Source organism: Rhinopithecus roxellana, chromosome 11, assembly GCF_007565055.1.
Source record: "Rhinopithecus roxellana isolate Shanxi Qingling chromosome 11, ASM756505v1, whole genome shotgun sequence".
NCBI lineage: Eukaryota > Metazoa > Chordata > Mammalia > Primates > Cercopithecidae > Rhinopithecus > Rhinopithecus roxellana.
In genome coordinates this window covers 135,520,998-135,548,364 of record NC_044559.1, presented here as the reverse complement: position 1 = coordinate 135,548,364, position 27,367 = coordinate 135,520,998, and the positions used below count along the sequence as shown (strand labels likewise).

The window sequence follows — 27,367 nt, the reverse complement described above, 5'->3', positions numbered from 1 at the left end:
CAGTGAGCCAAGATTGTGCCATTGCATTCCAGCCTGGGTGACAGTGAGACCGTGCCTCAAAAAAAAAAAAAAAAAAGAAAGAAAGAAAAAAAAAGACAAACCAAAGGCTGGCAAGGATGTGGAAAAATTGAAGCACTCCAACATTGCTGTTGGGAATGTAAAATTGGACCATAACTCTAGAAAATTTGGTACCTTCTGAAAAAATATGCATCTATCATGTGACTCAGCAATTACACTGCTAGAGATCTGAGAGAAATGAAAATGTTTTATGTCGACATGAAAACATGTACAAAAATGTTCACTGCGGCTGTATTTGTAATGGCCAAACACCGGATCAGCCCAGACATCCTTCAACAGGTAAAACATATACATATCATGGAAAGTACTCAGCAATAAAAAGGAATGAATAAAAAGAATGAAACATTGATATATGCGACAACTTGAAGGAATACCAGGAAATTACAGAGTGAAAAGCCAATCCCAAAAGGTTACCTACTGTATGATTCCATTTATATAATATTCTTGAAATGACAAAATCATAGAAAAATGGAGGACAGATTAGTGGTTGCCAGGGGTTAAGGATGGTGGTGTGGGGAAGACAGGAGGGAGGTGGGTGTGGTTATAAAAGGGCAACACAAGAGATCTTGTGGTGTCGAAACTGTTCAGTATCTTATAGGACACATAAGCTTACATAGGAGATTAAACGATAGAATTATAAATTATATAGAATACATCATAGAAATATTCATTAATACAAGTGAAACTAGGAAGTTTGAATATGACTGGTAGATTATATCAAAGTCAATGTCCTGGTTGTTATACTATAGTTCTACAAAATGTTACTTTTAGGGGAAACAGGATAAGGTGTACAGAATTATTTGAATTATCTCTGAATTATTTTTAGAACTACATGTGAATCTATATTCACTCCAGCCTGGGTGACAGAGTGAGACCCCGTCTCAAAAAAAAAAAAATCTGAATGTATGCTACATGCCATTACATGAATAATGTCTGTTTCACAGATGAGGGAACTGAAGTTGAGTGGCTGGTAACTGACTTAAGATTACAGAGCTGGTAAGAAGACGGGCTGGCATTCAAACTCTGGTTTGTTCAGCTGATAACTTAGAATATAATGTAAATGACTTAAGGGTTCAATGAGTTGACTAAAGAAGTAAAAAAATAACTATTAATATATAACTTCAAAGGGTGAGCAACATTGTGCTTTCTGCTAATGTGATATAAATTTAAAAGCTTTTGCTTTAGAATGGTATGCTAGGACTTAGGTACTAGAGCATAGTATCAAGAGTACTATAAATATAAGGGGTTTCTTTTTTTGTCTAATAATTATACATTTGAATTATAAGATTATCAACAGAAAACAAACACCAAAAAGTACCCATACCTACTTAATGTTGGCTTCAGATTAAAATAAAAATACCCTAAACCAAGTTTCAGCAAAATAATTTTATTTCCTAACATATGGTAACATACACATCCAATATGCGCTCCCCTTGCACATCTATTCACAAGTGACTTCCAAATGACAACTGCTTTGATATTTAAGCATGTGTTAAAAGTTATCTTAGTTGAGATTTGAAAAATGCTTTAGATGGATGACATTCTGAGTATACTGGATTGGTCACAGCAGAATTTACTTTAGTTAGATGAGTTCTACAAATTTAAAGCTTTGAAAAGCTACTACTTTTACATCTAATACATCCAGATGAATACGATGCAGCAGTATCAGCTTGTATTCCGGAGAAATCTCATTAGTTTTTCTGGTGATGGAACCACTTATCCACTGTATTCAGAGAAAAGAAAAACAAATTAGAATTCCTGCTAAGAATCAAAATTACACCTAACATATAACAAAGCCTAATATACTTGCTTTAATGAATGCTACTATGAATTACCTGAAAATGAATGGACATACACACAAAATTTCTCTACAGCACACGCAGGTGTTTTCTTTTGGGCTTCCTTATACTTCATGCTAATTGTATAGTGTGATTTTCCAACTTTTTTTTTTTTTTGAGACAGGGTCTCACTCTCTTGCCCAGAATGGAGTGCAGTAGCAGCAATCATGGCTTACTGCAACCTCCATCTTCTAGGTTCCAGCAATTCCCGTGCCTCAGTCTCCCAAGCAGCTGGCATTACAGACGTGTGCCACCACATCTGGCTAATTTTTGGATTTTTTTGTAGAGACAGGGTTTCTCCATGTTGGCCAGGCTAGTCTTGAACTCCTGGGCTCAAGTGATCTGCCCACGTCAGCCTCCCAAAGTGATGGGATTACAGGCGTGAGCCATCACACCCAGCCTTCAAATTTGGTTTTTTTAAGTGGCAGAATCATTTTCTTACCAGAAAAATCTTACAGAGAATTCTGACATCTAAGGAGGAGACAACTGTTTTCTGGGTGAAGCAGCCTGTGGCTAGATGGGAATGTGGAGATCAGCCCACTCAGGGTCCCCTCCAGCGTCCAGTAGGCACCTCCACGGAACTCAGAGGGGCACAGTGGGTCATGGTTTGGAAACCGCTATGATACAGTGTGGCACTAAAGGTGATATGTAGCAGCTCATCTTCCTTCCCACGCACACTACAGAATTCTAAAAACATTTCTCATTCTCTTCCCTCTCTTCCTGTGTATGTGGTATGTTGAAAATATGTATGTGGCTGGGTGCAGTGGCTCACGCCTATAATCCTAGCATTTTGGGAGGACAAGGTGGGTGGATCGCTAGCCTGGGTGACATGGCGAAACCCTGCCTGATTAGTGTTCAAGACCAGCCTGGTTCGAGACCTGGTTTGAGACCAGCTTGGGCAACATGGTGAAACCCTATCTCTACAAAATATAAAAAAATTAGACAGGTATGGTGGCACGTGTCTGCAGTCCCAGCTATTTGGGAGGCTGAGATGAGAGAATCACTTTAACCTGGGGAGGTTGTGGGTACAGTGAGCTGTGATCACGCCCCTGCACTCCAGCCTGGGTGACAGAGTGACAGCCTGGGTGACTCTGTGTCAAAAAACAAGCCAGGTTCAGAAAGACAAATACCACATGATCTCATTTATATGTGGAATATAAAAAAGGTGAATTCATAGAGGTAGAGAGTAGAATGGTGGTTGCCAGGAGCTGAAGGATGGGGAAAGGGCAGGCGATGGTCAAAGGGTACCAAGTTTTAGTTAGACAGAAGGAATAAGCTTTAGTGATCTATTGCACAGAATGGTGACTGTAATGTCTATTTCAAAATTGCTAAGAGTAGATTTCAAATGTTTTTACCACATACCAAATAATGATTAAGTATGTGAGGTAATGATTTCTTAATTAGCTGGATTTAATCATTCCACATTGTAAACATATATCAAAACATCACACTGTATGCCATAAGTATATATAATTATCATTTGTCAACTAAAAATAAAAGTAACACAATTTTTCCATACATCTGTGTAATTTTTAATGAAATTTTACTGGAATAAAAATCTTACCATCTGTCGGTACTGTGCAAGCAGATTCACAGGGTGGTGGTAACTAAAATATAAAATATTAAAATCTATTAATCTAATCTCATTTTTTAAAAAGCTAAAAAGATATACTGACAAAAATTTAAGAGAATCTGAAGACTATCCCAAATTTTAGGATCTAAACATAATTTGTAACATATAGGAATAATAGAAAGTTTGCTCTACTGCTGAGATGCTAACAAATTCAAGCCTCTTGGATGGTGCAGTGGCTCATGCCCATGATCCCAGCACTTTGGGAGGCCGAGGTGGGTGGATCACAAGGTCAGGATTTCAAGACCAGCCTGGTTAACATGGTGAAACCCCGTCTCTACTAAAAATAAAATTATCTGGGCGTGGTGGCAGGCGCCTGTAATCCCAGCTGCTCAGGAGGCTGAGGCAGAGAACTGCTTGAACCTGAGAGGCGGAGGTTGCAGTGAGCCGAGATTGCGCCACTGCACTCCAGCCTGGGCGACAGACAGAGTGAGACTTGTCTCAAAAAAAAAAAAAAAAAAAAAAAATTCAGGCCTCTTGACTTTTTATGACGTGAAGAATAATTAATAAGAAAAAACTGGCCGGGCGCGGTGGCTCAAGCCTGTAATCCCAGCACTTTGGGAGGCCGAGACGGGCGGATCACGAGGTCAGGAGATCGAGACCATCCTGGCTAACATGGTGAAACCCCGTCTCTACTAAAAAATACAAAAAACTAGCCGGGCGAGGTGGCGGGCGCCTGTAGTCCCAGCTACTCGGGAGGCTGAGGCAGGAGAATGGCGTGAACCCGGGAGGCGGAGCTTGCAGTGAGCTGAGATCCGGCCACTGCACTCCAGCCTGGGTGACAGAGCGAGACTCCGTCTCAAAAAAAAAAAAAAAACAAAGAAAAAACTGATTTATGCATATATAACAATTTTATATACACACACATATTTATAAAATATGGGCAAAGTGTTCTCATTGAAAAATTATGATAGCTAACCACTGGCTTTTCCCTTACAATTTTTTTTATTTATCTCAACTTTGTCAGGATTCATACATAAATAAAGATAAATCTAAATGTACTGGTTTCATCATTAAATTGTCCTTTTTTCCTTCTTCTACCCCATTTAGAAGGCAATAAAAAAGTCAGACCTCATTTTCTTTTGTTTTCCTTATTTAGTATTATAAATGAAAACAATTTAAGATGATCTCGTTCAATCTTTTGGTTAATCCAAATCAAATAATTAAAAATAGTACAAAAGCAAAATTCTTGCTTTGACGGGTGCTTTTACTACCTCACACGAAAGCCTTTCTCAGGTTACAAATCATTCCTGCAATGGCACCTAAAACTTGATACCTTCCTCAGTCCTTGCTAGAACCAAGTAAGTAAATTCCCATTGGTTCTTTTGTGGAAATGGCTTATGATGGGTCACAGGCACACAGGTTACTTGGTACATTCTGGAACCATTTTGAGTTTCACAAATTTTACTACCATGCTATCTGTCCAACTTATGATTGATTAGAATCACTCCCTCAGCTTCTCCCTCAGTCAAATGGCCACGTGTATGTGTTTATGGTTTCTAATTTCAAGACTCCACACAGTAATATGCATACAAAAGGCACTCAAGTATTTGTTGAAACAAGTACTTCCTCTCCCCATTTAGCATCATAGTTTTTAGCAACCAGGTTTTTTTTTTTTAAGGAAACTTTTACATACAGCATCCACAATGGCTCTGGCAGCATCAGGATCACACTTAAAGGGGCTCTCAGACACAGTTGTATTCATGCTATTAAATAAAACAAAAGTAGTCATAAGACAAAATAACAAAAATTATCTCTTAAGAGTTAAAAATTGAGTTGAAAGTGGTTGACCAGGTGATACTCAAGTTTAGTTTAGTCAAAAGCTTTTTCACCTACATTTAACATTCTAATTATTTATTTTGGCAAGGCATGGCTATTCTTGTGATCAATTTTATTCAACCATCTTAACAAGTTCGGATTTAAGAAACTGAGATTGGGCCGGGCGCGGTGGCTCACGCCTGTAATTCCAGCACTTTGGGAGGCCAAGGCAGGCGGATCATGAGGTCAAGAGATTAAGACCATCCTGGCCAACATGGTGAAACCCCATCTCTACTAAAAATACAAAAATTAGCTGGGCGTGGTAGCGCGTGCCTGTAGTCCCAGCTACTTGGGAGGCTGAAACAGGAGGATCGCTTGAATCTGGAAGGCAGAGGTTGCAGTGAGCCGAGATCGTGCCACTGCACTCCAGCCTGGAGACAGAGCAAGACTTTGTCACAAAAAGAGAAGAGAAGAGAAGAGAAGAGAAGAGAAGAGAAGAGAAGAGAAGAGAAGAGAAGAGAAGAGGAGAAGGCAGGCAGGCAAACAAACTGAGATTGAATGCTTTGTAACTCTCACTGAAATAGCTGAGAAATGTGAATTAAAATGAGAAACATATCTTTCTTAATTGGAAAAATTAATGAAACAAACAAAAAAAATCCAGTTCCTGTAGTGCTGGTGAGACATCTGAAACAGACACTTCTGGCAGGAGTCCTGGTTCAATCTTTCTGAAAAACAATTCTGTAAAATGTATCCAAAACCTTTTAAAAAGCTCATAGGTCTTGATAGAGAAATTCCACCTCTAAGAACCCAATCCAAGACTGAAACGGTAATTTACAAAGGTGTTTACCATATACTATTTCACTATTAATAATAGTGAAAAATTGCAAGTAACTAAAATGTCCAATAATAAGAAATGATTAAAAATAGTTTATCCTTCTTTGCAGGGGATTTAAAAATAAAAAATAAAAAGGTTTATCCATAAAACATATTATACATAGATAGAATATTATATTATTAAAATATGATATTTCTAGACTGGGCATGGTGGCTCACATCTGTAGTCTAAGCGCTTTTGGAGGCTGAGGTGTGAGAGGATCACTTGAAGCCAGGAGGCCAAGATCAGTCTGGACAACATAGCAAGACACTGTCTCTACAATAAATTTAAAAATCATCTAGGAGTGGTGATTTGTGCCTGTAGTCCCCAGCTACTTGGGAGGCTGAGACAGAAGGATCACTTCTTTGAGGTTACAGTGAGCTATTACAGTAACATCGCACTTCAGCCCGGGTGAGAGACCCTGTCTCTAAAAAAAAAAATTATAGTTTTAATGACATGAGGAAATGCCTATTATATAGTGTTAAATTTTAAAAATCATAAGACAAGCCGTATATATAATACAATCCTAATTTGTTTTTTGTATTTTTAGCCCACTTTAGTCTAAAATATGGATCATATTTTAAAAATACATTTTTTTGTTTATCCATAGTTCAAGTTTTCCTACATATTAATCATTATAGTATTAACATAATACATGCCCAATTAGAAATATTCCATCAAGGCCGGGTATGGTGGCTCACGCCTGTAATCCCACCACTTTGGGAGGCCAAGGCGGGTGGATCACGAAGTCAGGAGTTCGAGACCAGCCTGGTTAACATGGCAAAACCCCGTCTCTACTAAAAATACAAAAATTAGCCGGGCGTGGTGGCATGCACCTGTAATCCCAGCTACTCGGGAGGCTGAGGCAGGAGAAACGCTTGAATCCGGGAGGTGGAGGTGGCAGTGAGCTGAGATAGTGCCACTGCACACCAGCCTGGGCAACAAGATCAAGACTCTGTCTCAAACAACAACAACAACAAAAAAGAAATACTCCATCAAAATGAAAAATGAATCATCTTTGCTTACCTGTTATTTAACATACATTAAGACCATTTTCATAGAAATCGTTAAGATACCAGGCCGGGCGCGGTGGCTCAAGCCTGTAATCCCAGCACTTTGGGAGGCCGAGACGGGCGGATCACGAGGTCAGGAGATCGAGACCATCCTGGCTAACACGGTGAAACCCCGTCTCTACTAAAAAATACAAAAAACTAGCCGGGCGAGGTGGCGGGTGCTACTCGGGAGGCTGAGGCAGGAGAATGGCGTAAACCCGGGAGGTGGAGCTTGCAGGGAGCTGAGATCCCGCCACTGCACTCCAGCCCGGGCGACAGAGCGAGACTCCGTCTCAAAAAAAAAAAAAAAAAAAAAAAAAAAGAAATCGTTAAGATACCAAAAAATAGAGAAGTTAACTTAAAAGCCAAATCTTTTTCCTTTTTTTTTTTCTTTTGCTCAGTTGCCCCAGCTGGAGTGCAGTGAGGCAATCACAACTCACTGCAGCCTTGATCTCCAAGGCTCAAGTGATATTCCCACCTCAGCATTGCTACAGGCAAGTGCCACCAGGCCTGGCTAGTTTTTTAAATTTTTAGTAGAGATGAGGTCTCGCTATGTTGCCCCCACCAGTCTCCAGTTCCTGAGTTCAAGTGATCCTTCTGCCTCAGCCTCCTAAAGTGCTGTAATTACAGGAATGAGCCATAGCACCCAGCCAAATGCCAACTCTTAGGATTGTACAATTTTACACAAATATATATAACTCTTCTCCATTTTTCTTCTGTTTGAAGGACAGTGTTTTCATTTTATAGGACATTATCTTGACACAGAATAGAAGATTTCTGGGAGAATTATTTTTGTACATTAGCGTTTTCTCATACTCTCTCTCTTTTTTTTTTTTTGAGACCGAGTCTCACTCTGTCGCCCAGGCTGGAGTACAGTGGTACGATCAGGCTCACTGCAGCTTCAACCTCCCCAGGCTCAGGTGATCCTCCTAACTCAGCTTCCTATGTAGCTGGGACTACAGGTGTGTACCACCATGCCCAGCTGATTTTTGTATTTGTTGTAGAGATAGGGGTTCTCCATGTTGTCCAGGCTGGTCTTCAACTCCTGGGCTCAAGTGATCCGTCCACCTTGGCTTCCCAAAGTGCTGGAATGACAGGTGTGAGCCACCGCACCCCACCTTGTATCTCTTTTCTAAGTGAAAGTAACAGCACAGTGTCTTATGATTATTAAAACCTTTTCTGCAAGCTGGTCTGCTTTACGTGTTAAACATGCAAAGAGTTTACACTTACCAACTGATTCCTTTTCCATTCGTTTTCTTAGTCACTAATGCTTTCCAATGGTCATGAGTGCTTTTAATAATATCAACTGCAAAGTCCTATAATTTGAAGAGATTTGCATTACAATGATAAAAAGGTATTCTTTTCCTATTATCAACATTTCCCCAAAGCCTGATAATTTGTCTCTTCTGAATCATTTCCTTGTTCTAAAAGTGGAAGAGAATGTTAAAGTGAATAAACACCAAGACCGTGTTATATTCCCAGACTTCTGTTTTGTGAATCTTGTGATGGTAACAATATGGTTCAATTATAAGTCTCAACAGAAACGAGCCTAAAGCTACAGTTCTGAATGACATATTACCTTATCTTTAAATTCTGCATTAAAAGCAAACTCGTTTTCTGGTTTTCCATCAGGAACCTTATACCTTCTAAACCAGTCCACAGTAGCTTCCAAGTAGCCAGGTTTCAGCCGTTTGACGTCATTGATATCTAAGAAGAGAAGAAGCATAAGATGACAGTGACAATGATTTTTTTTTTTTTTTAGACGGAGTCTCGCTCTGTCGCCCAAACTGAAGTGCAGTGGCTGGATCTCAGCTCACTGCAAGCTCCGCCTCCCGGGTTCACGCCATTCTCCTGCCTCAGCTTCCCGAGTAGCTGGGACTATAGGCGCCCACCACCTCGCCCGGCTAGTTTTTTGTATTTTTTAGTAGAGACGGGGTTTCACCGGGTTAGCCAGGATGGTCTCGATCTCCTGACCTTGTGATCCGCCCGTCTCGGCCTCCCAAAGAGCTGGGATTACAGGCTTGAGCCACCGCGCCCGGCCTGACGATGATTTTTTAAAAAAAGAAAGAGAATAAGCAGATTTCAAGATGCACAAATAATTACACATTCAACAAAAATTCCAAATACTTATTTTGAAAGAGCTGTGGAATGACTTATCATGGAAGTTCAAGATAATGTTGGAGCGAAGCCCCTTGTTGAGAAGAGAAGCTATACATTGAAAGGAAATCATCTAGTGTCTCCGAATAGCTCTGACATTAAGTACAGAGAACAATCAGTACAATAGTAATCTCTGTTAGGTAAGGGCCAACAGCTGGTGGCTACATAATGAAACAACCAGTTTGGCAAATGTAGATAATTCCTATGAGAAGTGTACAAGATACTGAAAAAGACAGAGGTTATCTTTTTTTTTTTTTGGAGACAGGGTCTCGCTGTGTCACCCAGGCTGAAATGCAGTGGCCCGAACAAGGCTCACTGCAGCCTTGACCTCCAGAGCTCAGGTGATCCTCTCACCTCAGCCTCCTGAGTAGCTGGGACTATAAGCATGCACACGCCCAGCTAATTTTTAAATTTTTTGTAGAGATGGGGTCTTGTCATGTTACCCAGGCTGGTCTCAAACTCCTGGGCTCAAGCAATCCTCCTGCCTTGGCTTCCCAAAGCACTGGGATTACAGGTTTGAGGTACTATCCCTGGTCCAGAGGCAGAGGCTATATGTCAGAGAATCACAACACTATTACGTACTAAAAGATAAGAAAAATAGATTAGATTGATATCTATTGTTGGGTTACGTATTAAATGTGACTAGACTTTGCTGGATAGTACAGGCACTGTATATAACAATACTTTAGCTTCTGGCTGACAGAAAAGTGTACTGCTTAAAAAACTTCAAGTTTCTGTATAGCCATCAACAATGGCTAGCCTCAATGTTATCAAACTGCACTTTAAATAACAAACTCCTGCACAATGCAAGCAAATGGAGATACACGTGCTAAAAAGTCAGTTAGGAAAAGTATTATGAGGAAGAGAAATACATTTGACAACAACAAAAGCTTATTTATATTTGTATAAGATAACATTGTTTCAATCCAATTTATTTATTTTTTTGAGATGGAGTCTCACTCTGTCTCCCAGGCTGGATCTCGGCTCACTGCAAGCTCCGCCTCCCGGGTTCACGCCATTCTCCTGCCTCAGCCTCCTGAGTAACTGGGACTACAGGTACCCACCACCATGCCTTGCTAGTTTTTTTGTATTTTTAGTAGAGATGGGGTTTCACCGTGTTAGCCAGGATGGTCTTGATCTCCTGACCTCATGATCCACCTGCCTCGGCCTCCCAAAGTGCTGGGATTACAGGTGTGAGCCATTGCGCCCGGCTGATTTATAATTCAATCCAATTTATAATCTGCATAAAGAATAGCATGCATTCTATTCATAGTATCACTAAAAGTACGGAAACTTTACAGAATGCACTGGGCAATGTTTAAGCACTAGTAAATTTCAAAGAACTTATAATTTACATAAAATGTGTCACCTGATACAGAAATACTTTGGAAATTCAGAAATCCAACACGCAAATGTTGATGTTTTCCAATACCAGAAATCAATTCTCCATTTATTCAGAAACCAACTGGGTGCTCAGTAATTCAGTGTGATTCTGACACTATCTACCTGGAGTTAGCATCAGATCTCAAAGGTTAGGGGCCCAGTCTCACAAGACTGCGCCACTTCAGATGCCTCCTGTACTTCTGACTGATCAGCTATAAATTGGAGGTTTTCACAATCCTCTCCCTAAGTTCCCTAATTTGCTAAAATGATTCACAGAACTCAGGAAAACACTGAAGTTTAACATTTTGTTATACGCATGCAACTCAGGGACAGCAAATGGAAGAGATGCACAGGGGCAAGCTACAGGATGGCCAATAGATACTGCCTTAGGTTGACATTAGGGAAAGCTGCATACTACTTGCACCATGGGACCAGCCACCCCAAGAAAGTTTTCAGGGTTCTAATAACCTGAACTGCAGGGAAATAATGCCTTAGTAAATGAGTGCTGACAGAGTGACAGGCTTGGCTTCACTAATCATGGCCACAGCATGCCCAGTTCTCTTGTATAAGAAGTACATTGGAAATGCAGGCACCGACCTACGGAACAGAGCCGTACCACCAAGTAGTTAACAGATGGTGTGAATGCACTCTCACCTTTCAAAATTGAAACGAAACGTTAAAGGATTGGCATTCTTCCAGTCCTTCTTCAATGAATTAACACAGATGCAAATGTACATCACATCATTTTGAGGGAACATGCTCTCAAGGTGACTCTTATCCCTGCTGACATTGACCTCCATCACCTGGCTGAGGCAGTGTTTGTCAAGTTTCTGTGCTGTAAAGTCATTCTCTCCTGTCCCTTACCCACACTGTACTCATTGGAAGGAAGTCACCATGCACAACTCACAATTAAGGACCTCCTTGAGAATGGAGTATCTACATAAATTATTTGGAATTCTTCTGCTTTGAGATTTATCTGTTCTTCCTCATTTGTTTATTTATTCAATCATTTATTTATGTCAGTATAGACTCATGGATATTTATTTTATGTTCCAGGTTATATTAAAATACTACTTTATTTTCTTGCTCAAATTGTTCTAGCTTTGGCAACTCCTATGTATGTACCCAAGAATAAAAACATAAGTCCGCACAAAAACTTGTACAGGAATGTTCATGGCAGCATTACACAGTCAAAACAACCCAAACGTCCATCACCTGAAGAATGGACAAACAAAATGTAGTATATCCACACAATGGAATAATATTCAACCATAAAAAGGAGTACTGACAGATGCTACAATATGCAATATGGATGAACCTAGAAAACATTATACTAAGTGAAAGAAACCAGAAACAACAACAACAAAAAATCCACAAATTGTACCAGTCCATGTATGAGATACCTAGAATAGGTAGAATAGGCAACTCTATAAAGACAAAAAGCAGATTAGTGGTTGCCAGGGCCTGGAGAGGAGGAGGGAATAGGGAACGACTTGAACTAGTGGTGATGGCTGCACAACCTTGTGAATGAACGAAATGCCACTGAAGTGTACACTTTCATTAAAATGGTGAATTTTATGTTATGTAAATTTTACCACCAAAAAAAAAGGGGGGGGGGAATGAAGTGCTGATACATGCTACAATATGGATGAACCCTGAAAACACTTATTTCACTAAGTGAAATAAACCAGACACAGAGGCCACCTATATGATGCCATTTACATGAAATGACAGCATAGGCAAATCCATAGGCACAAAGTAGATCCGCAGTCACTTGGGACTGCGGGAAGCGGGACAGAGAGTGAGTGCCCGTGGATACAGGATTTCCTTTTGGGCTGATGAAATGTTCTGCAATTAGAGAGTGGTGATGGTTGTACAACTTAGTGAATATACTAAAAACCACTGAATTATACATTTTACCGTGGTGACTCTTTGATATGTGAATATCTCAATTAAATGTTTTAAAATAAACAAACATAGCAACTGAGTGCTGGTATGTGGGGAAGGAAAGGACAAAGAAACAGTAAGAACTTACCAGATTTTTCTGTTCTGGAATGAAGGAGAAAGTGTACTTAGTTAATTACAAGTACAGTCATAGAAATAATGCTTGAACAGTGCTTTGTTCCTCCATCCTTTAATAGTTTGAAGGCATGGGCTTACAATTCTGTCATTACAGGTTAAGTTTGGTGGTGTTTATGAATTAATTAGAAAGACTTCAGACTCTTCAAATTTTCTTACCATTATAGTTGGCTGCATCAGGATCATCCACATTAATGGCAATGACTTTCCAGTCGGTTTCCCCTTCATCAATCATAGCCAATATGCCTAGAACTTTCACGCCAATTATTTCACCTCTTGCACATACCTAAGTCAATAGCCAAAGTCAGGACAACATTACAGAATGAAACTCTAGCAGACAGTTTTACTTGGCTAACAGGAAGTAAGAAAGAGGCCAAGTTCTTGTGAATTTACCTGGAGACTGTTCCTTTAAGCAAATGTTAAAAACCTAGGTACGTAAATGTTTCATCAGTCCTATTAAAGTTGAAAACAGGACTTATAGGTCCTATTTTCTTCTAGGTCATAGGGAAACCAGTCAATAGCTCAGGGTAATCAATGTTTTTTGCACTATCATTGATTATACTGAAGAATAAGTCCTCCATAGTCTCAAATATGTATCTTAATATGCTTTACCTTTTATTTTATAAAAGTCATTGAGTTAAGCAAGTCATACAATGACTTAAAAAGTTTATGACTTAAAAAACAAAATGAAAACTTTGTTTTTAGTTGTTTGCTATTTCTCTAAGCCTGAGAGAGACATAAAGAAATAACTATAATCAGAATCGTAGAACAACCCTACTTGATGGAGGAATTACTACCATGAATCTCCAACTCAAGAGGTTATTTGGTTTGGGTCAATTTACTGATCATTCTAAATTGTTAGGCAAGGTTTGCCATGGATTGAGAGGGAATTTCCCTCCTGGTACCTTTCACCTATTGATTAATTATCCATCTTCTAAAGCAATGCAGAACATGTCCAGTTTTTCCAGATATATGTTCAATCATACATACACAGACATGTTTTTTTCCAGACTAGGTTTAAATGTACAAATTATAATATACAAATGCTTAAAATGCAAGAGAAGCCTTTAAACCAAAGAGACATCATTATTTCACTAATATTCATCCATTTTATTCACAGTATTTTTTAAAGTATGAAATTTGGCATACTTCATTAATCTCTCAACACTAAAGAAAAAAATGTCACATCTCATTACCTTGCTTCCAATTTCACACACATCAATTGGGTCATTGTCACCACAACAGCCAGTATGTTTATCATTGTGCCCTGGGTCTTCCCACGTCTGAAAAAAATAATACTTAATGTATATCGTTCCCATACATATGGACAAAATGGATCATGTTGAGAATAACAGATAACATCCTATGACTCTTCAGCTATTTTTCTTCATTGTTTTAGTTCTTCATTTGCATTTAAGAATCTTAACTACGCACAATAGTTTCAATTAAATGTTGTAGCTCCTACTACACATATAATGCTAAATTTAAGCTTTAAAACAGATAATGATCCTATTTAAAACAAGCAAAAGCCAACTACTTAATAACTGAGACAACAGGGAAAACACAAACATAGACCAAAACATTTACTTTAAAGATGTGTGGTTTCAGGCCGCGGAGGCTGAGGCAAGTGGATCACCTGAGGTCAGGAGTTCGAGACCGGCCTAGCCAATACGGTGAAACCCTGTATATACTAAAAATATAAAAATTAGCCAGGCATGGTTGTGCATGCCTGTAATACCAGCTACTTGGGAGGCTGCGGCAGGAGAATCGCTTGAACCCAGGAAGCAGCAGTTGCAGTGAGCCTAGATCATGCCACTGCACTCCAACCTGGGCAACAGAGCGAGGCTCCATCTCAAAGAAAAAAAAAAAAAAAACAGAAAATAAAACACACAAAAATGTGTGTGTGTGTGTGTGTGTTTTCCTTTTCCTTCTTTTCTTTTCTTTTTTTTTTTTTTGTAGAGACAGGGTCTCACTATGTTGCTTAGGCTGGTCTCAAACTCCTGGGCTCAAGTGATACTCCCACCTTGGTGTCCCAAAGTATGGGATTACAGGCATAAGCCACTGTACCTGGTCTTAGATTTTCTTTATAATAAATTCCCAAAACAGAAGTAGGTAGGCAATAATAGTAAGACGGAAAGGTTATGTTCTTTTTCTTTTTTGAGACAGAGTCTTGCTCTGTCGCTCAGACTGGATGGAGTGCAGTGGTGCAATCTTGGCTCACTGCAACCTCTGCCTCCCATGTTCAAGCAATTCTCCTGTCTCAGCCTCCTGAGTCGCTGAGATTACAGGCATACGCCACCACACCTGGCTAATATTTGTATTTTTAGTAGAGATGGGGCTTCACCATGTTGGCCAGACTGGTCTCAAACTCCTGACCTCAGGTGATCCTCCCACCTTGGCCTCCCAAAGTGCTGGGATTACAGGTATGAGCCAGCACACCCAGCCAAAAGGTTATGTTCTGATGTTAAAAGTATCACCACTGACCAGGAGTCAAGACTGAAAAGTTTAATCAGGATTTTCTGGAGCTTTACATGACTGGCTTTCTTTCCTTCCTAAATTGTAAGCCAGAGTCCTTGCAGAACATCTCACAAAAGAACTGATAGCCTGTGCTAGCCAGGGTGTTAGGTTTAAAATGTAGCTGTTGCTATTGGTTCTTTTTTCTTCCAACTGGAACACATTACTTGGATTTTTTGGCTACTCAGCTGGAGTAAAGGTAAAAAGATAAATGAGAAGGGGGATAAAGGAAGACCACATCTAACAAATCCAACATTAAGAAAGCAAAATCCACCCCACAGAATAGTAAGTATTTCAGCAATGTTCTCCTACAAGGATGATATATCAAGGCTGAACACTATTAATAAATCAACTGAGGCTGGGTGTGGTGGCTCATGCCTGTAATCCCAGCACTTTGGGAGGCCGAGGCAGGCGGATGACAAGGTCAGGAGTTTGAGACCAGTCTGGCCAATACAGTGAAACCCTATCTCTAATAAAAATACAAAAAAATTAGCTGGGCGTGGTGGCAGGTGCCTGTAATCCCAGCTACTCAGGAGGCTAGGGCAAGAGAATCACTTGAAACCAGGAGGCAGAGGTTGCAGTGAGCCAAGATTGCACCACCGCACTCCAGCCTGGGCAACAGTGCGAGATTCCGTCTCAAAAATAACAACAACAACAAAAATCAATTAAAGTATAAGGTGAAACACTGTAATTAAGACAAATGACTTTGTGCTTACCTAACAAGCCAGATGGGTCAGACCTATGTTCTACTATCTTAAAGGTTGTTTCATAGTAGGTTCCATTTAACAGACTTCATTGTTGATAAAAACAAACCATTTATCAACAAATTAAACTGAATGTTCATTTAGTGTCTCAGCATTAAATTTTAAGTGCCACAGCACTGGCCTAGCCAAACCAGAATTTAATAGATGTCATTTACTCATTATAGACAAGATCCTAGTGATTCTTCACTCAAATATTAAATAAGAACCTGCTACATACATTGTGCCAGGAATAAATTGGTAAACAACTCTTCTCAAAGGGTTGACTATTTAAGAAAACAGGATCCCCTCATTACTTTACCACAAAGAGCCTGACCTGAAGAAGAGGGAATCAAGACTCTAAACATAAAAGTCAGCAGTTATGACAGCTTGTGTGTGCAGGTGTTAAGTGCTTTATTTTTTGAAATAACCATACCACCTACATACTGTGAATAGCTCAGGGAGGCGATATTAACGTCTCAAGGAGAAAGAAAGGGAGGCAAGTCAGGTAAGCTAGGAAGTGGCCATCTTGGGATTTGAACTCTGGTCTGTCTGGTGCCAAAAATCAGTGCTTTTGACTACTACTATACACTCTTTCTTGACTGAATAGACTTGCAACTCAGTCTGTAGAGAATTTATATAGCTTACAACCAGTCCAAAAAAGAAAAAAATATTTCAGAAAAGAATAAACGTTCAAATCTCAATTTAAACATTGTAAATATTTACCTTTCAGTTTATCTTGAAAATAAGTTATTTAAGGAAGCATTCAAATGAGTTAATTATCTCTTCTTATGTTTTTAAAATCTACCATAGAAAAAACTCTCTACAGGTATTCAAATCTTTTTTACTAATAGCAGTAAGTTAATATTTAGTAAGTTAAAAAGTACATTGTCAGCAGTTGCATGAAGACATACCTGAGGGATGGCACCATAGTTCCAGATATATCCTTTGTACGGGAATAAATTCGCAACATAGCGAAGTTTTCCTTTTTTCACATCTTGTTTAATGGGGTTTAAAGGGTCCTTTGTAGCAATCTGAAATAAAAAATTTCAAATCGTTGCATATTTGGATGTGAAATACTATTCAAATAAGGATCTGAGGAAATGAATTATGGTATCTATGTTCCCTAATTCCACTTTAATGATATATTTCATCCCTAACAATTTTATAATTGAACTAAGGTGCTTCCATAATCAGCCACTAAGTGGAAAGGTTATGTGAGGTATAAAGGAACTATCAAGAAGGGAAAAAGAACATTTACTAATTCTAGAAAGCAAAGACTAAAATTACCTGGAATAAATTCTAATGTTTGAGTAATAAAAATATCGTAATTTTTATTAAAAGGGCAAAATAAACACTATCCAATTTTATTTTCCTTTACAGAATTTAAAATTATTCAAATACTCGGGTATTTATTACACACAAAAAATGTGATTACTGTAAAAGAGTATGTGGTATAAAATATGTTATAAATATCCATAACAAAAGGCAATGATGGTAGGTATCGTCAGAAAGAAACTAACACCATGCAACTGAAATTCCAATGAGGGTATCTGTGGCTGGGGTGACTAAGGAGGGGTCAGTGATGGGCTTACAGAGAGTAAGAGGAGAAAAAGTAATTCTAGGTTTTGGGAACATCGGAAGCAAAGATATTGGGAAGAAAAGTTTGGGACATATTTGTAAACAGTTGAGTTCAGCTGGAGCCCAAAGGGAAGACTGCTGGCAATGGGAGACACAACTAGAAAACAGACTAGGACCAGATGGAGAAAAACCTTGGAGTTTAGATGGTTCATCCTTGATCAAGTCAGTGTGACTAGATCAAAACCCATATCCTAAGTCTGACTCAAATGTAAAGTGAAATATTACCTCCATTTTTGCATTAGACCAGCGTGGCACTTCAACTACCATGTGGAACACATCCTGAAAAAACAGAGAAAGTGAGATGGTCACAGGAGCCAATTTGTTCTTTGAGGGAGCATGCACTATTTCTTCCAAAGTCAAACTGTTCATTGTATCAGATCTTTGAAGTCAATTGGATTTTCAACAAAATGCATCAAAAAAAAAGAGAATGATAGATGAAGAAATAATGCAATTAAAGGAAAATATTCATTATAGAATCAAGGTGGTCAGTATATGATTGCTTACTGTATAGTTCTTCTTAATTTTTATTTACTTCTAAATTTTTTGTAGAGACAAGCTCTTACTATGTTGCCCAGGCTGGTCTCAAACTCCTGGCCTTAAGTGATCCTCCTGCCTCTACCTCCCAAAGTGCTGGGATCACAGGTGTGAGCCATCTTGCCCAGCCAACTTAACTATATAAATCTTTTAACTTTTCTGTATGCTTTAAGTGTTTCAGAATAAAAATTGACAGTGGAAAGAATGTTCCTAGGAAGGAAACAGTTCTTAAATAAACATAACAGAACCTGTATCTCTGAAGACCATCTTCAAAACCCTCTCCAAAGGCCAGTGTTACTTCCTTCAGACACACTGCAATCACTCAAAATGTTTTCAGAGCTTCCATTTCAGAGATGGTTTATAAGACAAACCCCAAGTCAGCCTAATTACTTGATCATCCTTTAGTTTATAAGGTGAACCCCTGTCAGCCTAATTACTTGGTCATACTTTCGTTTTAGCATCAAACAAAACTCATCAGCTTCATTATCCATATTATTCTCCCAATTTGGCTGTTTTTAGAAATAAAGCCCCCTTCAAAAGGACTTTGACTTTGAAGATAAGAGAACATGCTCTAAAAATATTTTAATCAATGATAGTTCTATTGTAATTGGCTTATAGCCTTAAATTGACTACTATAAAATGGATATATTCAGGGAGTAAATTCCCAGATGTGCAGTTTCAAAACATAATGAAAAACAAACCATACTTTGCTAACCCATTTTGCACACTGGAGTTAAATATGGCATAGGTTCTTTAAACTTGAGCTTTAATTATTCAGAATACTATTTTTTTTCAAGGAATAGAACTTTAACTGCAGTTTTTCAGTTTTCAGCCTCTACAAAGGGCACAGATGAAGCTAAATCTATAACAACTGTTTTCTGTCACCCAGGCTAGAGCGCAGTGGCATAATCTTGGCTCACTGCAACCTCCACCTCCTGGGTTCAAGTGATTCTCCTGTCTCAGCCTCCCAAGTAGCTGGGATTACACAGGGGCGTGCCACTACACCTGGCTAATTTTTGTATTTTTAGTAGAGATGGAATTTCACCATGTTGGCAGGCTGGTCTCAAACTCCTGACCTCAGATGATCCACCCGCCTCGGCTTCCCAAAGTGCTGGGATTATAGGTGTGAGCCACCGCACCTGGCCTGCAGTTATGCTTATAAAATGTTCTTTTTTTTTTTTTTTTTTGAGACAGGGTCTCACTCTGCCACCCAGGCTGGAGTGCAGTGGCATGAGCTTGACTCACTGAAGCCTCAACCACCCTGGCTCAAGCAATCTTCCCATCTCAGCCTCCTGAGTAGCTGGAGCTACAGGTGCACGCCACCACATCCAGCCAAGATAGATAGATAAAAGATATATATATATATATATAATATATATATTACATGATATATATAAAATATATATTATATAATATATATATTTAAAAAAATTTTTTTTGGTAGAGATGGAGTTTTGCCATGTTACCCAGACTGGTAAAGTACATTTTAAGAACTTAAAATGAAAATCACTTGGTTACACCACTCTTTAGAATTACTTCTTTGCTACTTTCCATCAAAACACGGGAACTGATAAGCCACAAGGGAATAAGTCAAAGGTTTCAAGTCAATAATTACCTTGCTGCTACCAAGCAGAAAAACTACACTGATTTCAATTCAAAAGTGTAAAACTTCTGTCATCTTAAGTTCCTGCTGAAACCATGGAAGACTAAAGCATCCATGGGTTTCTGCATCAAGCCTCCTGACACCTCACCTACCCAGTACAACATAAAAACCAAAAGAATGGAGATATTACTTAAATCTAGGACTGAAGAAACTGCTCTATCCCTGTATCCCTCTAAAATAACTAGATGGTTTAGAAAATGTAACCCTGATTGTTCATCCTGGGTAGAAAACCTCAGAACCAATCTTTGACTACATTTCACCTTGCCCACTAAGTTTTCAAGAGTTTTGTCCACTTCTCAGGCGTAAAAATGAGATGTGTAGGTCTGTGAAAAGAACAAGTCAGGGCTTTCGGTTTTCAGTAGCAGTACCCTAAAGATTCACAAGATGGAGCTGTTATGACATGAAAGATCAACTGAAGAGCTCGCCAAGATTAGCTGTTAATTTTGTTAAAACGCCACCAGGCCAGGCGCGGTGGCTCACGCCTGTAACCCCAGCACTTTGGAAGGCCGAGGCGAGTGGATCACCTGAGGTAGGGAGTACAAGACCAGCCTGACCAACATGAAGAAACCCTGTCTCTACTAAATATATAAAAATTAGCCGGTCATAATGAGGCATTCCTGTAATCCCAGTTACTCGGGAAGGCTGAGGCAGAAGAATTGCTTGAACCTGGGAGGTGGAGGTTGCAGTGAGCCGAGATCGCCCCATTGTACTCCACCTTAGGCAACAAGAGCGAAACTCCGTCTCAAAAAAAAAAAAAAAAAAGCCACTGAATGAATACATTGCTTCAAGAAAGATATAGCAAATAAAGCTGAAATAACTAATTCAAAGTTTAGAAACTATATTGAACACTTTAATAGTATTAAATGACAAATATGTATAGACTCTCAAAACAGTATTACCTAATAACATAAATCTACATAATTAATGGGAAGGAAAAAAATAACAAGGAAGAAAACATCCTTCAGAAAATGGTGAGAGAATTCTATGGCGAACAAAAGCCTGAAGGTCTGGTGTTTTCTAGAAATATAGCTGGGTGAGGCCGGGCATGGTGGCTCACACCTATAATCTCAGCACTTTGGGAGGCCAAGGTGGGCGGATCACGTGTTCAGGAGATCGAGACCATCCTGGCTAACACGGTGAAAACCCATCTCCACTAAAAATGCAAAAAAATTAGCCGGATGTAGTGACGGGCGCCTGTAGTCCCAGCTACTCAGGAGGCTGAGGCAGGAGAACGGCGTGAACCTGGGAGGCAGAGGTTACAGTGAACCGAGATCACACCACTGCAATCCAGCCTGGGCAACAGAGCAAGACTCCATCTCAAAAGGAAAAAAAAAAAAAAGAAGAAATTAGCTGGGCAAAAACAGCAGGGAGTACCTGCAAAAGCCAAAGTCAATTCACTGATTTTTTTCAACAAATATTTTTTGTGGACCACCAGGATGTGCCAGGTACTTTTCCAGGCTCTGAAGACTAGCAATGAACAAAATAAAAAGTTATTTTAACTCCCAAAGAGTTTAATTTCCAAATCAACTGCTGGTAGCATTGGTGGTGGTTCAGGGGTAGAATTCTCGCCTGCTAAATCTGGTACTCCAGCTTGTAGGCCTCATGCTACAGCTTGGGGTGAGTGACTCATCTGTAAAAATCAATGTTTAGCACACTTTCAAATTCATGTAGATGCTGTAGTAATACTTGTCTCAGCCAGGTGTGGCAACTCATGCCTATAATCCTAGCACTTTGGGAGGCAGAGGCAGGAGGACTGCTGGAGGCCAAGAGTTCAAGACCAACCTGACCAACATAGCAAGACCCGTCTCTTAAAAAAAAAAAATTTTAAAAGAGAGAGAGAGAGAGACGAGGTCTCACTCTGTCACCGAGACTGGCGTACAGTGATGCAATCATAGCTCACTACAGCCTCCAACTCCTGGTCTCAAGCAATCCTCCTGCCTCAGCCTCCTGAGTAGCTAGGCCTATAGGTGTGTACCACCACACCTGGCTAATTGTTTTTTAATTATGTTTTTGGAGATGAAGTCAGGATATGTTGAGCAGGCTGGTCTCTAATTCCTAGCCTCAAGCGATCTTCCCGTCTATGCCTCCCTAGTAGCTGGAATTACAGGCGCAAGCCATCCTGTCCAGCTCTGTACTTATAAGGAGGGGGTGTCCCACATACTTCAGCAGGAATTACTACTAAAGAACAACTTTCTTGTAGACATCCTGGCTAATAATTCAGAGTTGCCACTAGGTGAACAACAGTGATATTTAGGATTTTTCAGGGCAACTGATATGAGAAGTTCAATGAATTTTATAGCAACTCCGTTGCTACAAAAACTATTACTGTTTTTATGCGTTTTAATGATTCCAATATTCATGCACTTTAAAAACAGCGATTTTAAGAAATTTAGTACTACTCAGTTACAAATTCATTCCTTCTTCTTTAATCCCAACTGGTTTCAACTGTTACTTAGCTGGATCTTGGATTTACTATCTTGTTACCCCCATTGTTAGGACTTCCCAGAATTCCATCCTCCAATCCTACCATGCTTTGGAGTCTCAGTCATTGGTCTGGCATCAGAGCTCTCAGCTCTCTGTTAACGGCTTCAGAAAAGAAGGAAGTTAAGTCTCCCTAAAGGGATGATTTTGGTAAACCCAATAATTACCTTGCTGACAAACCAGTGGGGGATATGGGAAAAGGCAAACTATAAGTTTAGCTCTGACTTCCCAAAGTCAGAAATATAACTGTCTATTTCAGGCCAGGTATGGTGGCTTGTGCCTGTAAACCCAGCACTTTGGGAGGTTGAGGCAGGAGGATCACTTGAGGCCAGGAGTTCAAGACCAGCCTGAGCAACATAGACTCTGTCTCTACAAAAAAATAAAAGTCTATTTCACTTCCCAGATTTATAATCATTTTATCAAGTAGTCAAGATGTTACAACAAAATGTTAAAGATGTCCAGATTCTAAGGAAATTGGCAACTCAACAAGTCTACATTGTATCACTCCATTAATCAAAAAGATTTAAAATAAAAATGTTTCAGAAATAGAAGAAATATCTCCTATATCTTGGTTAGGCTTATAACTTCACTAAGTAAACAGGAATATTAATTACAGTAATACGGTGAGGGCCAGTCTCATCTCCAAACTGGTTAGAGTCTTGTGGACCAAGTCAGTAGTCTGACAAGTCATTTACTAATGAACAGGCTATGGCCATTTGGTAGGCTGTTATTACTAATGCAGTTAAGTACATATATAGGGAACATGCTCTTAATTTAATTACATCTCATCTTTAAATCTTAGCAGTTAAGTTCAGTGTGTCCTTATTGAGACTTATTTCTAATCCTGGATTTGGTAAATTCGATGAACTATACTACAGAATTACACCAAGTGGCTGACATTAGCATTTTCAAGTTGACTCATTGTGTGTTTCTCTAGATAACTTCAGAAATCTAGTAAATACCAGGCTTAGAAAGAAACACAAAAATCACCCCCTGGTACCACCACTCTTATTTATTTATTTATTTTGAGACAGAGTCTTACCTGTCACCCAGGCTGAAGTGCAGTGGCACGATCTCAGCTCACTGCAACCTGCGTCTCCAGGGCTCAAGTGATCCTCCTACCTCAGCCCTCCTGGACCACAGGTAGCTGCCACCACACCCAGCTAAATTTTCTTTTTCTCTTTTTTTTTGGTAAAAACAGGGTTTCACCATGTTGCTGAGGCTGGTCTTGAACTCCTGAGCTCAAGCAATTCATCCACCTAGGCCCCCCAGAGTGCTAGAATTATGGGCATGAGCCACGGCACCTAGCCCACCCCCCGTTTTTAAATCTTTATTGTTTTGCAATAAAATCTGGAGAAAAAACAGAGGTGGAGAGAATTTTCTTCTAAATTTATCTAGAGAATAAACATACAGCAAGAAGCTAATCCAAACCAAGCTTTACCTTTTTTTTTTTTTAACTTCTAGACTAGTTTTGGAGTATAAATTCCCTATCAGAAGAGCTCATGTAGTTAAAAGAAAATGTTCCATCTCATAAAGATGCTTTCGAAAAGGTATACCAGATTTCATCATTTCCAACAATACTTTACCTTATTCACTGCTCACCAAATGACAATGGCTCTTAACTCTGTTCTGGCTACGTTGGTAATATGATTCTAGAAGGATATACTCTAATTTGTTAAAAGTATATGGATACCTGAAAAATTTCATCAACAGTGACAGAAGTCTATTTGAGAAGCTATCAGAAAGAAATATGATGACCGAAGTTCACACTGTTGCGCCCCTTATTCATTTAGAATTGTGACTTAGTAAAGAAAGACATGACTTACACCAACCCAAAAAACATTTGCTCAACAAATTGTGTTAAGATTCCAAGGGAGATCATTAACTTATTAAAGAGATTAAAACACATACACACAAAACTTTTAGAAATACTCATTTGTTTTCCAGTTACATAGATCTTCTACTCATTGCAGCTCAAACAAATGCCTGTATTTGCTACTACACACTACCATATGTACCGATGTAGAGCAATAACTTAATTTGTCATGTCATAATTAAGAATAAGCTGCTGGCTGGGTGTGGTAGCTCATGCCTGTAATCCCACCACTTTGAGAGCTGAGGTGGGTGGATTGTTTGAGCTCAGGAGTTCGGGACCAGCCAAAGTCTGTCTCTACCAATACAAAAAAATTAGCCAGGTACAGTGGTGCGCACCTGTAGTCCCAGCTACTCAGGAGGTTGAGGTGGGAGGATTGCTCAAGCCCAGGAGGTGGAGGCTGCAGTGAGCCAAGATCACACCACTGCATTCCAGCCTGGGTGACAGAGTGAGACCCTGTCTTAAAAAAAAAAAAAAAAAAGGAAGAAAAAGCTGCTATTTTTGCTATTTTTTCTTTTCAGATAAGCTTTATGATGACTACATTTTGAAAACAGATATTCGAAGCATAATCTGTTTATATTAATGTCTTTATAAAATCAAGCACAAGGGTCTGCATTTCCAGCTGTCAAACTTTTCTGGTTTGCAATGACTAACAAGTTTGACCATGGAAACGTTCCCAAAACAATGCATTTATGCCAAATTGTAGATAATATTCTTTCAAGTTTCGGAAGCATCAATCTGTTTGATTAGAGGCTTGACTTTCTTTCAGAAGGGAAAAAAAGAAACACATATTCCGTATTTATATATGCTTCTATATGCTCCCAACAATCACCTGAAAAAAACAGAACCCTACATTGTCAGAATTAGAATTTAACATGAAAGTTTAAGATACGGAATAGAAAAATATCTGATTTCCAAAACTAAAAAAGCAGGTCATGATATTTGAGCACTTTAAGATTTACAGAAAGCTTTTATCTACCCAGTGTTTCATACTGTTTATACCATGTTTTGGAAAATTTCTGGTATCTCAGAAGTTTTATGTTAGAAGATACTCTGAACTATAGGTGCCTTTATATTTGATCCTAAAATTGATCCAGAGCAAAGGACATCCCTGCAATTTAAAAATATCCAGTGAGCCCTTGCCTTTACCTTCTCTACCCACTGGATTTGGAAATAATCAAAGCAGGGTACCCGACTCAAAAGATTTTCCAGAACTGACTGGACTGATTACCTAACGGCATATGCCAAACTGAACAGTCACATTAAAAGGTCCAGATATGGGTTGGGCACAGTGGCTCACGCCTGCAACCCCAGCACTTTTGGAGGCTGAGGTGGGCAGATCGCTTGAACCCAGGAATTTGAGACCAGCCTGGGCAACATAGGGAAACCCCATCTCTACAAAAAAAATAGAAAAATTAGCTGGGCGTGGTGGTATGTGCCTGTGGTCCCACTATTCAGGAGGCTGGGGCAGGAGGATCACTTGTGCCTGGGAGGTATAAGCTGCAGGAAGCCATGATCATGCCACTGCACTCCAACCTGGGTGACAAAGTGAGACCCTGTCTCAAAAAAAAAAAAAAAAAAAAAAAAAAAAAAGGTCTGATATGGATATGAGTCCTTGGACATTTTTCCTTAGTGGAGCTGACTGAGCCGTGTTAAAGGTACATGCTCACTTGATCATGACATTCCCTCATTATCATCCCTCAGACGACTGACCACATTAGGAATAAAGTCCAAGGCCAAGCCCATGAGAATGTATTCATGTAAAATTAATCACAATGGATTCTTTTATAAAAAAGAAAGAAAATCACACTCTAACGAGTCAAGTTAATCAGATTTTTTTAAAAGGCTATAATCCAAAATGATGTCTACCACACCTTTATTTGTGTTTCAAACAAGTAACTTCCTTAAAAACAAAAAAGAATTCTTTCCGGCCTGTCAGACAGGAAGGCTTCTGCCCAAGGTCCACTGAGGTCTAGACCCCTGGTAAAATCCAGAGTCATAAGAGCTTGTGCTTTTGAGCTGGGACAGGGCAGTCCAAGGCAGAGTCTTCATTTGAGTAATCCACTTTATAGACACAACCAGTCCCTTATAAGACTTCAGTGTCCCCGAGTAATCTAAGTGAACACATTTAACAGGACACCAAAATGTAGCTTGTTTCCTATTTTGGAGTAACTTGAAGCAGCAATAAGAGTAGGTACCAAAACATCTATGATCATTCTGGTCCTTGGTAGGAATACAATCACTTATGAACACTGGGAAAACAGCTCTATGTCAAGAAAATGTTTTCTTCCTGTAGCACACCTGTATGCCAGGGTATTATCAATAAACTTAGGGTCATCATTTTATACCTCTTCATTGCTCAAAATGGTCTGAGATGCTACAGTATGGTATACATACTGTAATACAACAAGCAGATAATTCAAGCCAACCCAATGGGGCCAATTCAAGAGGGAAGGATTCTGCAGTTTATATCAACTCCCAGGAAATCAGATGTAACAAATTCAAGTTTGTGAGTAAATACAGTGCTGATATTCCCACAGGAAAAACACATGCCAATTAGAGGTCCCTCCTGTATTTGTGGCACATAATTGGCCTGGGGCTGTTTGCTCCATTGCCTCCAATTGGAGTCTTACCCAGGAAGCCTCCTCGGAAGCAATGCAAAATTTGGAATTTCTGGCAGTACAGAACTGCAGCAAACTTCCTGGTAGAAGTGCAATGAATTTGTCTATTTCTATCTAATAGTCATGCCCAGAAAAACAGTAAGACAGCACACACAAGAACAAAATTACTATTATTCTAGACGTGCATTGCAAAGTGATGTTCACGTGTGTTGTGTATTGACATCTAGCTAAGGAAAGTCAATAACCTATGTAATTCTTACAACTCAAAAACCTTTGTACTCAATGTGAATCAAACTTCCTTACTGAAGGAAAAAAAATTGAAAGGTAGAAAAAGAAAAAGATATTTGTCCTTGTGTCAAGTTGCTAAATACAGTACAAACTACTTCCATTGGAAAGGAGGCTAAGAAGAGATGGGTTTTTTTTTAAATGACTGTTTAAAGTTGTACTTATA

The 27,367-nt window shown here is 39.3% G+C and overlaps 1 protein-coding gene across 1 annotated transcript in view; it reads right to left on the bottom strand.

Moving 5' to 3' along the window:
• Positions 1–1,445: 1,445 nt before the first annotated feature.
• Positions 1,446–27,367, bottom strand: part of PPA1 (inorganic pyrophosphatase 1) — a 29,704-nt gene continuing 3,782 nt past the window's right edge. Inside the window, exons 3-11 of the mRNA XM_030940952.1 lie at positions 17,970–18,023; positions 17,018–17,137; positions 14,046–14,132; positions 13,009–13,135; positions 8,810–8,937; positions 8,461–8,546; positions 5,183–5,252; positions 3,481–3,523; positions 1,446–1,801 (exon numbers count right to left, since the gene is read on the bottom strand). Of these exons, the coding sequence (XP_030796812.1) occupies positions 1,770–1,801; positions 3,481–3,523; positions 5,183–5,252; positions 8,461–8,546; positions 8,810–8,937; positions 13,009–13,135; positions 14,046–14,132; positions 17,018–17,137; positions 17,970–18,023 (747 nt within the window). The 3' untranslated portion in view covers positions 1,446–1,769. The remainder of the gene's footprint in view (positions 1,802–3,480; positions 3,524–5,182; positions 5,253–8,460; positions 8,547–8,809; positions 8,938–13,008; positions 13,136–14,045; positions 14,133–17,017; positions 17,138–17,969; positions 18,024–27,367) is intronic.